At 38.8% G+C, this 13498-nt stretch overlaps 1 protein-coding gene across 1 annotated transcript; it reads right to left on the minus strand.

The window, feature by feature from the left end:
* Positions 1-8380: 8380 nt before the first annotated feature.
* LOC123721004 lies at positions 8381-9740 on the minus strand. Its single transcript, XM_045677990.1, has one exon. It carries the CDS (start codon positions 9680-9682, stop codon positions 8381-8383), a length of 1302 nt encoding a protein of 433 aa, XP_045533946.1. The 5' UTR covers positions 9683-9740.
* Positions 9741-13498: the final 3758 nt, after the last annotated feature.

The following is a 13498-nucleotide window of genomic DNA, read 5'->3' on the forward strand; positions in this document are numbered from 1 at the left end:
TTAAATAATTACAGCATCATTATCGCCTTGGCTCCTTAACTAGGTTCACCCGGATTTAAGGAGCCAATTACTTCGCTTTCTATTGCATCAGAAAAAATAGACAATGAGTATAACAAATGTAGCAATTAAAGTGGAAACTAAATTAATTTAAAGTTCTAAGATTATGTTCAATATCTATGTGACACCGAGGTCTGTCTATTCTAGGTGGTATACCTAGATTTTAAAAAATATTTGTATATACAGCCATCAAAACTTGTGTATTTAAAATATGTTATAAGAGACGAGGAAGACCGACCTTTACCCATTTGATAACCATATAAGATATTCATATTTTTATCACCAATTTGGAATGATTATCAGATAGGTGTAGTTACCTATAATATTTACTTACCTGTTTACACTTCCTTGCCAGGTAGTCATGAACAGAAATATGTACCTAAGTGCCAACCTACGCATATTCTCTGTATTAAAATTATCAGCTGAGATAAATTCTATTCGATTATGAAAAAAAAATGGATTAAAATGAATTCAATTCAAAATAGCCTTAAAAAGTTTTCGGTAGGCAAGAAATCATAAGTATGTTTTTTTAATGAGTAATACTTGTAATATTAGTAAGAAGTAAGACATTAATTCCTGGTTTACTTTATGCCAGTCCAGTGGGACAGTAGCGTTGGCTTGTCATGGACTGTTTTGGCTCACTGACGTCAGTGTTTACATTAAGCCGCATTCACATTTGTCTGACGTGTTGTGTCGTGATGCTTTCTGTCGTGATGGCTACTGTTCACATCTATGTGACGCGTTATGACGCATTTTTAATCAGTTCCGTTATAGCTCTCAGAGAGTTTACACATTCGCAATGTTTTTTCATGAATCATACGATTCAGATTCACATTATGAAGAAGATATGCAGTTATTGGCACTGGCAACACTTCTAATAAAACAAAGAAAGAGAAGAAGATATTGGATACATCCAGTAAATACAAAAAGAGAGACTAAAGGCGAGTTTCATTGTCTCGTTAAAGAGCTTGAGAGTGATGCTGAAAAATTTCATCAGTATTTTAGAATGTCTAACTTCTGACGCGTCACAACACAACACGTGCGCGTGCACACTAGTCCGACCCGCTGTGTCGTGTCGCTGCGCCGTCCCCCGCACCTCACCCAACTGACGCGGACCGGGATCGCTACTGACGCGACACGACACAAGCCATCACAACACACTGCGTCAGAGAAGTGTGCACGCAACCATATTAATTCTATGAGACCGATACCTTTCTGACGCATCACGACACAACACGTCAAGCCGCATTCACATTTGTCTGACGTGTCGTGTCGTGATGCTTTCTGTCGTGATGGCTACTGTTCACATCTATGTGACGCGTTATGACGCATTTTTAATCAGTTCCGTTATAGCTCTCGGAGAGTTTACACATTCGCAATGTTTTTTCATGAATCATCCGATTCGGATTCAGATTATGAAGAAGATATGCAGTTATCGGCACTGACAACACTTCTAATAAAACAAAAAAAAAGAAGATATTGGATACATCCAGTAAATACAAAAAGATAGTTTAGTTTTAATAGATTGATCCTTATATTGTTTACATTTTGTATCATAAATCGCTTTATATTGTCGTACGTACTCGATCAGCTCGTCGTCCATACCTTCTGACGCGTCACAACACGACACGTGCGCGTGCACACTAGTCCGACCCGCTGTGTCGTGTCGCTGCGCCGTCCCCCGCACCTCACCCAACTGACGCGGACCGGGATCGCCACTGACGCGACACGACACAAGCCATCACGACACACTGCGTCAGAGAAGTGTGCACGCAACCATATTAATTGTATGAGACCGATACCTTTCTGACGCATCACGACACAACACGTCAGGCAAATGTGAACGCGGCTTCAGACAAATGTGAATGCGGCTTTATGCCAATTGTGTGCCAGCGTTGATTGGCATGTAAAATAGATATAAGATTAGTAAATTGAATAACACCATGTATTTGGGATTAAGAACAAATTGTATTTCTTACTTATGTTTAACTTTAAATATTCTGGTACAAAGTTAAACATCAATTATCATTCAATAATAACTTGTATATTTTTTGTATATTCTAGCTTTCACCCGCAACTCCGTCAGCGCGGAATAAAAAAAAAACGTAACTAACTAACTAGGGCGACGCAGTGACCCGAAGTGGGCCTTGGCCTCCGACAACAAAAGTTTTTACTTTTTCCGATCCCGCGCCGTCCCGACCCAGTCTCGGACCTGCAGGTCCCGAAGATCCACCTCATCCATCCAGCGATACCTAGGACGGCCAACTGGGCGCCAAACACGTAGTTAGTAAATTATATGTTTTTCTAGACAGTGTTCTATATCTACACCTAATACCCAGATCCATGCAGCTGTTCTGGAGTTCAATGATAACAAACATCCATCCATCCAAACTTTCGCATTTATAACATTATCACCAATAAGTTAGATGCGATGCCTAATTCTTAAGGACAGAGGAGAGGATGTACAGAAAATGAATATTCCGATACATGGATCGAGTCCAAAATACTGCGTCAACTTCACGTCACAACAGTGAAATTCCCTTGCTGTGACACTTTGACAATGGTATAAATAAATATAATTTTACGGCAGTAGTGAACTTCTACATACCTACTCAAATGTTAACGAACAGATGGAGCTTTTTTAAAAAGACAACTAAAGTTTGAGATGTCATTTATTCGACTGCTCGCTTAAGACTAACTTAATACTAACTTATCTCTACCATGCACTATGCTAGGGACCACCCAGATTATGCCTGCAAGGCACATCGGATGTTTATAAATGTCTTATCTCTCCTGGAATAAGTATTGTGCGCGTAGGCATTTGTTGGGTGGTCCGGGAGTTGCGTCGCATGACTTCTCCCCCCTGAGATTCGAAATTATCAGAATCATCAGTATTCTGAGAATTTCGAAAGTTACAAGTGTAATCTAATTTCTTAAGTCTAATATACCAAATGACCACAATGAAAACTGCTATAATTAAATACAATATGATCGTCCAGACACTGACACTATAGACTCTAATTTTACCAATTTCCAATTCACTTTCACTGATACTTTTTACTGATTTTGCTAATAACTGCATGTTTTTCAAGTTCATATCTTCCATCATTATTGGTTTTCGCTGTCGAGTCTTCACGTTACTGATGTGGGGCAGACTTATAACCGGTAGCTTGAGATATTGCATGAGCTCTGTCATTTGGGGATGTACTTTTAAGGTAAATTTGTCAATCTTCACTTCACACGCTTGATCTTCTATAGTTATAACATGTGACCCTTGTACATACCGTTGGAAAATGTCGTTGTTGCATTGTTGTTGCAGTAGGGTATTCTGTTTCACAAATATGATCCAACGGTTCGGCTGAATATGATGCATCAGGATGTTGTCGATGACCACAGGTATAAATTCACAGGAACTGAGATTGGTTGCGTACTTCATGATGTCCGTGATGCAACGGTCTTCCAAAATTTGGCTAGTAGAGTCAACATAGCATATGAAGTTGGAGGGTGTTGTAGCTATACAGGGCTCGGCGAGTGGTTCGGAGTTGAGTCCATTCACTATCATGTAAGGATATTTGGGAAGGATGACGTAAGTATCGTGATCACGGGAAATAGGAGTGGGGTACAATTTATAGTATGTATAGGTCTCTTTCTCTATAAGTGGAATTTCTAATAAAAATGTTAACTGATTTTCTTTACAATATGCTTTTATAGTTATAGTTTGTTCTATTTTAACAAGATTATCTAAACTTACTGAAAATGCAAATCTTGCCGATTTTTCAATATCCTTTAGTACAATTAGCAATTTCTCAGAATCGACAATTGATTGATGTAGTGTCTTAAGTTTGCTAAAGGCAATGGCTGTTTCTATTTCACCCAATCTGCTATAGAGGCTCTGAAAATTGTGTAAAATGAGTGAATACGTATGAACAATTATGTTAGTGTTAAAAGCTGTTCTTTCTTGTTCTTTAATATTTTCCAAGTTATTTTGGACGATATTAAAGTTATCATTTAACTGGTTTATATTATTATAAACAGATACAGACCAGTTGTTAAGATTTTCAATAAAATCAGTGACCAACGTTATTTTGTAGTTAAGAGCGTTTTGTTTAGTTTTAATTTCTCCAATAATCCGATCGTAGCGCCTAGCATCTTCGTGATCTAAATTGCCAGTAATCGTTTTAATGATACTGCCTAATGGGTTAATAAGACCCCTCTTAACTCTAAAACTAGGAACTAACTGCTTATATTTATTTAACGTTACATTCTTAATATACTCTACTTGTATCCTAAAGTTTCTAAATACTACATTTATGTAAGTCTGATTGAAATTTGCTTCTATAAGCGTGTTTAGTTCTTTTAGTTTGTTGATGTTTAATGTTAAATCGTCTTGAATGTTATTAAGGTCCAATATTCTTATGAGTGTCCATTTTTCTCTGCTTATTACCGCCTTTCCTTCCTTGACGGGAAATATTCCCGGCACGTTCTTAAGTGACTGCATTTGAAGGCCCTGCAGTAGACTCGCCGCCTTCAGCACGAGCAGGACGACCAGGATGCGCCTGTGGAGGACGTTTAACATCCTTTAATGGAGCTCGTATGTCGCGATTGTTCTTGTTAAGCGTTACCACGTTTCTTTCCACTTCCCCTGTAACTATCGCCTTGTCAAACCTAGGCTTATCCTTACTACGTCTAACATTAGTCCCCTTAAAGAAAACTACGTCATCTATGTCGATTTTGAAATCTGTTTCACCTCCCCTTTTCGCTATTGCTTTTTCTTTAGTTTGTATCATTTTATCTGTAAGATGTTTATATATAAATTTCGTTCGTTTAAGATGATCACGCATTAAAACTTGCATATATTCTTTATCGATGTTTGTTTCAAATGTGCTTTTGGATTCGGTATGGCCAAATACTACCTCAAAAGGCGTGAATCCTGTTACTGAGTGTATGGAGTGGTTATAAGCCATTACGGCATAGGTCATAACGGATGCTGCGTCTGTTAATTTTTGTTCGTACTTCGCTAATCGGTATATTTCGATCAATGTGGAGTGAAATCGTTCGACTAATCCCATGGAGTTAGGATTATTCGGTGTTCCTAAATGTAGTTGGATTTTATAAAAGTCCAATAGTTCCTGTATTAGGCGATTGTTGAATTCCGATCCGGAATCTGAACTGATTTTGCGAGGAGTCCCGTAATATGAGAAATATTTGATAAGGGCCCTAACAACCTCAGGTGCTGACTGATTCGAAATCTCAATCGCCTGTCCTTGTTTACTAAATGCATCTATGATAGTTAAGAAACATCTGCCTTCAATTTTAAAAAGGTCTATGAATATTTCTTCGAATGGTTTATTTTGAGTTTGTGTTAGTTGCATCGCGGGTTTTAAAGGTTTACGATCATATTTCATTTTTTGACATGCTTCGCACGCATTAATAACCGCGGCTACTGTTATGTCCATGTTATGCCAGAAATATGTTCGCTTAAGGTGTGTTACCGTCTCTTTAATGCCGCGATGACAATTTTTACCCATATGATACTTTTGGATAATTTGTCTTTGTTCATCTTCGTTTTCAATGTACACTACTCTTTCCGTACATTCGAGGATGTTAACAGATCCCTTTTTAAACAGTTTGATGACTACGGCTGTGAATTCTACTCTATGTTGTACGTCTTCGAAGTAAATGAAATATTTTATTTTGTTCCGGATGTATCGTTTGAGAAAATCTGTTATTAGGTCAGGTCTTCCTTTGGGTAAGTGAATTTCTAAGATTTTTTGTTTCTTGTTTGAAATGTCCTTGACTGAAATGTCATTTCTAAGCCATGTGTATACTAAAATCTGATTAGGTTTCGTGTCGATAGCCTCTTTTAGTATCGGTATGCCTATAGAGTCAACGTCACGTGCGGAGTGTACAGTTTCGGAAAGTATGCTTTCCGTTTCCGGAGCACTAAGAGTATCGCTAGATGGTGTCGCGATCGAAAACGGGGAACGAGCTCTATTTTCTAAGATAGAGCTTGCAGAAGAAATCGTTATAGCTTTTTCCGAATCGGACGAAAGAGCTACAGGACTAATTGGTGTCTTCCTCCGCCCTCTCTTTTTGTCAGGTTTAGGTGCTTTCTTAGTGTCACGACGTTTTTGCATTTCCGTTTCGTCGACATTCACAGCGACAGATGAGTTTTCTTCACCGTTGCCTAACGCATTGATTTTAACCCTAGATAAGGCATCAGCATTAGTGTTTTGACGGCCGTTTTTATAAATGACTTCATAGTCATATTCCGCCAATCGGAGGCGCCAGCGAGTTATTTTGCTGTTAGATTCTTCGAATGAATTCAACCACGCCAGTGGCCGATGGTCCGTGTATATCGTGAATTTCTTCCCGTAAAGATACGGGCGGAAATATTTCACTGCCCATACTATAGCCAGTGCTTCCTTTTCTATAACGCTGTAACGCGTTTCAGCGTCGTTCAGCGTCCTAGATGCAAATGCTATTGGTCGATCGCTACCGACAGCTCCCTGCGATAGGACGGCGCCGATAGCGTAATCTGAAGCATCGGTGGTTAGAATAAACGGTTTTTCGAAATCGGGAAACTGTAGTAAGGGCGCATTTGTGAGCAGCTGCTTACATTTTTCAAACGCCTCTACAAACTCTTCTGTGATTGTTACCTTGCTGTTCTTTTTAAGGCAAACTGTCATTGGTCTTGTTAATTTTGCGAAATCTTTCACAAATTTCCTGTAATATCCAATCAGCCCCAGGAAACTCTTGATTTCTGTTTGAGTTTTAGGGAGTGGATACTTAAGGATAGCGTCAATTTTATCAGTATTCGGCTTCAACCCATCCTTTGTAATTGTATGTCCTAGATATAGAACCTCTTTACGGAGGAACTCCGACTTGTCAATTTGAACTTTGAGATTCGTTTCGCGTAACCTATCGAATATTTTTCGTAGTTTTCCCACGTGCTCTTGGAGGCTTGTAGAAAACACAATTATGTCGTCCAAATAAACAAGGCAATGAATTCCTTGAAGTCCGCGCAGAATACTGTCCATTGCCCGCTGGAACGTGGCCGGAGCTGTCTTAAGTCCGAGCGGCATTCTTAAGAACTCGAAGTGTCCAGCCTGGGAACTGAACGCAGTTTTCTGGCGGTCCTTTTCATCGATCTCTATCTGATGGTACCCGCTTGCCAAATCTAATGTCGTAAAATAATTAGATTTACCCAATTTGTCAAACAAGTCGGTTATGTTTGGCAACGGATACTTGTCGTCAGTAGTTATCTCGTTCAGCCTTCTATAATCGACGACCATCCTGAATTTCTTCTCGCCCGAGGCGTCGATCTTTTTCGGTACGAGATGCACGGGAGCATTCCATGGTGATACGGATTCCTGAATGATGTTATCTGCGAGTAATTTTTCAACTTGTCTATTTATTTCGTCGTTTACAGGAGGGGGTTGACGATATGGTCGTACGTAAATGGGGTCGTCATTGGTAGTGCGAATTTTATGTTTGACCTTATTGGTAAAAGTCAAGGGCAATTTGTCACAGTAAAAGATATCCCTATATTCGAAACACAATTCACTAATGGCGCGCCTCTCTTCGTCATTCATGTGATCGAGACGTATCCTTTCTAAGTTCGCGATTAGGTGTTCGTCTTTGTCCAAGTCATTTTCGGTAATAACGTCCTTGTCTAAGTCATTAGTCAAATTAACGTCACACTGTACAGGTTCATACGGAGTTACTTGTGTAATATTATTTATTTTAAGAGTGACCGGTGTCTCCAAGATATTCTGAATAACCGTGTACGTCTGTCCATTGACACAGTTGACAAGAGCAGCTGGCATTCGGATTCCGTCTGAAAACTCTCTATAATCTATAATGCCAGTGCCACTGTATAAATCTACGGGCAATTGCACGCGTGTTTCAGATCGCGGTTCGAGTCTAATGTTAATTCGTGGGTTATATATAAATGGAATTTCCGTGTCGCGTGTTCTAAGAACTTGATGTTTCATATCTATATTTGCATCGAGTTGCGCTAGTAAGTCTGAACCAATTAGGCCGTCATAGTCCTTGTCCACGCTATACACGTAAAATGTGTGAGCATCCGCACTTTGAAATGTCGGTGGCAGGGGTATGTGTATGGCCTCGTCGTGAAGACTTTTACCATGAGTACTGATAACTTCGAATGGCATTGCGATTTTATTTTGTTCGTAGAATTCTTCGGCTTTGTGTGGACTGATGAACGAACGCGAACTACCAGTGTCTATCATGAATCTCGCTTCTAATTCGGGTAAATAAATGTACGGCAATTTTGCAAAATTAGCACAATTGAAATTTATTATTTCATGGCTGTGTCCGAGGCTAACATTTGAAAATTTGACTCGTCCATTAGGGGTTGATCGTGGTGAAATTCAGTCACATTCATCGCGTTGACCTGAGTGGGGTCATAGTCATAGTTATCGTAGTCACAGTAGGTGTTATAAGCATTATAGTCATAACCGTTAGGGTCAGCTTCCGTATATACTTCGATCTCATTATTGAATGTTTTATTTGGTCGGGACGCTGGTAAAGCTGTGCGCATAGTTACATCGGAATCAAACGGTTTCGGTGGCGGCTGTACGCCGAATTTGAACTGATTTTGATATGATTGGTTAAAGGCCGGTCTTTGTTGCGGTGCCTGACTGAAATTCGGTCGGTAACCTTGGGGTGCCTGACTGAAATTCGGTCGGTAACCTTGGGGTGCCTGATTGAAATTCGGCCGGTAACCCTGAGGTCCTTGATTAGGTATACCGAAACGGAAGTTTTGGGTAGGCGGTCTAAATCCGCCTAGGGTCTGACCTTGAGGTGGATTCCCAAATTTAAATTGTTGTACTGAATTCAACCCTTGTGGATGACTGGGCATTCTAAATTGATTCGGGCTGCCGAATCTGAATCCTCCATTATTGTTTGATGGTAAAAATGGTTTGAGACCGAACTTTTCTACGTACGGATTTTGTGAAGATGTTAACTGTGGTTTGCTTACATTCGATCTAAACATTTTATTCCTAGCATTGTACTGGAACTGGAAGTTAACCTCCTCCAATACTGTAGACAGCGCATTTTCAAGTGTTGAACTGCCCTTGAGTCTGACAATACGTATGAGGTCCTCGGGCAAATTATAGAGAAAAACGTTCAGCGCTAAATTGTCGTAGATCGTAATTTTACTTTTCTTAACATGCAGGTCTGAGATGGTATTGACTTTCGCAATTAAAGTACTTTTAACCTGTTGAATTCGGTTACAAAAATCGAGATACGATTCGTTATTGTTAATTTTTAATGTCTCGAGTTCAATTGCAATGCACTCTTCTGACCGTGGATCGCCAAAATATTGTATTAATACAGTTTTCAACTCGGCCCATGATTCTATGTCCTGTCGTTCGCTCAGTAATTGAGCGGCTTTACCTACTAATTTACTTGACACTACATGAAACATATATAAATTTTGTGCCTGGCTGTTTTCCGATTTATAACAATTTAATACGTATTCGCACTTTTTAATGTACAAATTTAAGAGTTTTTCGTCCCCATCAAATTTTGGTATGACCTTAGACATCTCCATGGGAACGGCCACAATTCCCCTGCTTTCCCTGCTTTCAGTCATTTTACTTTATTTTCAAGGTTACACAATTCAATTAACAATCAACTAATTACACAATTCAAATTAAAAATTTAAATTACTAACTTTATTCTAATGTCTCTATAATACTTATTTTATAAATTACTTTACTATTGCCGTCGTATAAACGCCAATTTTTGTGCGTCTATATCGAAAATCAGTTAACAATTAGGTGAAGTTCGACCTAAAGTTATATTTATACACACAAAAAGAATGGAAAAGATGTGGAAAAAGGAGATAGTGAAGTAGACTACTCACAAGCCACACATCCTCCGTTGAGTCTGCTTACTGCGATGTCCGAATCTGTTCGCCGTTGGTTAGAGTTATTTCTTTGGTTCGTTGGATACCCGTTTGCTACCAGCACTCACGACAAGGCCAATTTTGGGGCCTCGAGATATACGCAAAGCACGGCAGCAGGATGACGAGTATCCTACCGGCTGCGCCACTCAAATGTTAACGAACAGATGGAGCTTTTTTAAAAAGACAACTAAAGTTTGAGATGTCATTTATTCGACTGCTCGCTTAAGACTAACTTAATACTAACTTATCTCTACCATGCACTATGCTAGGGACCACCCAGATTATGCCTGCAAGGCACATCGGATGTTTATAAATGTCTTATCTCTCCTGGAATAAGTATTGTGCGCGTAGGCATTTGTTGGGTGGTCCGGGAGTTGCGTCGCATGACTACCTACTAAATCATCATAATATTATTAAGAAAAAGACTTATAAATAATATCTTATCGGCCAGTTTACATTTTATTTGTCATTAGAAATTTTATCTGATGCGGATATCAGTGACGAACTTAATATATTTTATGTATTCTTTACAGGTATTCAGTTCCATAAGAAATGTTTAGTGCAGCCAGATTTCAATGATACAAAATATAATCAAATAAATTTATTTTCATAAAACCAAATGTCTTTGATGTAATTGCTTAGTATTGTTTTGTTTGAAGACGATTACTTTACAATATTATTGCAGTAACGTTCTTATCTCGTCGTATCAGCCTTGTCACAAATTCTCGACTTACCTGTCGAAAAACGCGCATGTTGCACTTTGTTCATTGTACTAGTACGACACGAGGACTTAAATGTTGGGAGAACAAAGGAATTAGACATGACCTGTACCATTCTTCGGCAACAGTATGCCCATATCTATATATATAAAAGAAAGTTGTGTTAGTTACACTATTTATAACTCAAGAACGGCCGAATCGATTTGACTGAAAATTGGTGGGCAGGTAGCTTAGAACCAGGAAACGGACATAGGATAATTTTTACCCCGTTTTCTATTTTTTTATTACGCGCGGACGGAGTCGCGGGTAAAAGCTAGTACTTAATGAATAAGAGTGTAACTTAAATGTGTTCGGAATTTTACTGGAAATACTCAAATGAAAAAATCTTGGGGGATTACGGAGCCTCTAACCCCGAATTAATTGTAAAGGATCCAGACTTCGTGAGGGGCATTCTCATAACAAATTTCAGGGGTATCAACATCCATAAAACTGTCGTCGAGCCTCTGCTCAGAAATCTATTTTAGTCGATGGCGCCTTGTGGTAATTATTGAGACAACGTCTGAGTCCCGCGTTTACGAACGGGAAACTGAAGGCGATGTTTCCCCTCAGTACGGAGCTCGCTGAGCGCCTGGTAGACAACGCGATCAAAACACCGCCGACGCTAACTACCTGAGCACGGAAGATTCCGCTTTTAGAAGACTTCTTTGTCGAAAGAATTCAAATGTCTAAGGAAATGTTTTCGGAGAGACATGTAAACATTTTATAATACTTAGAAGAGTTGAAAATGATGTTACTTAGTTAAGAGCATTATCGAAGCGAGAAATCATGAACCCTCTGATCGAAACGACTTTGTAGACCTACTCCTTGATTGTCGAAGAAAATGTAAAATGGTAATAGAGTCAATAGAGAAAAGACACCCTGACGGAAGTCCTCAAGAAGTGTCTTTGGATATGGACGAATTGCTGATGACCTTTCAAGAATTTGTATTCTTCACAGCGAATTTCGAAACATTCTCTTCCGCTATACGTTTTACATAACATCAGCTGCCATACCATCCTGAGGTGTAGAATAAAGTGCAAAAAGAAATCGACGGAGTTTTGTCTAAGTACAATAATAAGCTTTGCTACGACGCAGTAAATTAATTAAATGTATATACATTGCGTTTTCAAATAATCACTACGAATGTTTCCGTCCTTTAGACTTCTGATAAGTAATCTACCTATTATTTACGTTGTTTATAATCTTTGAAATAAGTGACGCAAATAAAATTGCAATTTTGCTGTAATTCCAGGTGAGAGACTTTAGGTAATGATTTTTTCAAAATCCTTTTTTAATACTTAGCAACATAGATACAGAATTCTCTTTGCAAAATATTATCACCCAGTCAGTCAAATTCTGGACTCATATTAATTTTGCTTCTTCGTCCGCGCGAAATTAAAAAAAACTTAATTAGTAGCCTATGTGTTCTTCCAGACAATGTTTTACATCTATGCCAAATTGTATCAAGGTCCATTGATATCGGATAACTTCTAAATATATACCTTCTAAAGTCGGCTATGCAATCCTGGCCAACAACGGCGAACAGCAAAAAACAAACAACAAACATGAACATATGGATTGGTGTTTGCCTGTTTTTGTTTGGCGTGGGCTGTTTGTGCCAGGGATCAGCGTCGGTGTGGGTTTTTCTACACAAATCAAAGGATGTTCGACAAACTTATTTACCGACGCTTGCGGTTTATATTTTGTACGTTGTTTGACGATAATCAAAATTTAAATAAACAAGAACCAAAGGCAAAAATTCTTTAGACATATTTTTTTATCTTTTTGGTAGAATTTAAAAGTGGACAACAAACTCGTCGTCCGCCATGTTTGCCAATCCGGAATAAAGTAACACTTTCGCTTTCGCCAAGCTAAGTGAATAGTGATACTTGTTTGTGTTGGGTGTTTGTTATCGGTGTTAAGCTGGTGTGTCGTGAACTACAACCTCTGTTACTGTAGTCACGAATTGTCTGCTCTGAATATACGTACCTACACACGCATGTGTACATGTATCTGAATCGAGGTATCTACGTACCCCGTCGATCATAACTCTAAATCGGACTGCACCAGTCACTTAATCGAGGTACCTACGTACCCCGTCGATCTTTATTCTAAATCGAAATGCATCCACCACTGAATCGAGGTACCTACGTACCCCGTCGATCGTAACTCTAAATCGGGCTGCAACCGTCACTTAATCGAGGTACCTACGTACCCCGTCGATCTCTATGTAAGATGAACATCCTAAAGCAAGGGTTTTGAACCCCGCAAATGGCCTCCACCATCCTTGACAGCCATCCCTATCCACACTGTCTGAATTTCTCTGATAAATATCAACAAACAACTCACCGCAGTGATACATACACAGTAATATCGCATATACACTGTGCTTCTGATATTAATGGCAATTGTTTGGCAATGGCAATTAATTGGCGAAAATGGCCGATTTGTTGATATTGACCATAATTTGATTTTCTACATGATGTGGAATGTTTATGAAATATACATGAAATCGATAAATATTAATTTTAAAGAATTAATCATACAAAATTATATTTAAATGTAGCTATCCTACTACTTTGTTATTGATATGATGTCACCACATCCATAAGATTAAGTTTGAAAAGAAAATTATCCCTTGTGACTTATTTTCAAGGAACTTTAGCTACTTCTTCTTTTCTGTTTCAGACTATCCGTAGGATTGATCTGAGATCAAAATTTCTGTATAAAATATATGTCGTAA

This window comes from Papilio machaon, chromosome 5 (assembly GCF_912999745.1).
Source record: "Papilio machaon chromosome 5, ilPapMach1.1, whole genome shotgun sequence".
NCBI classification, from domain to species: Eukaryota; Metazoa; Arthropoda; class Insecta; order Lepidoptera; family Papilionidae; genus Papilio; species Papilio machaon.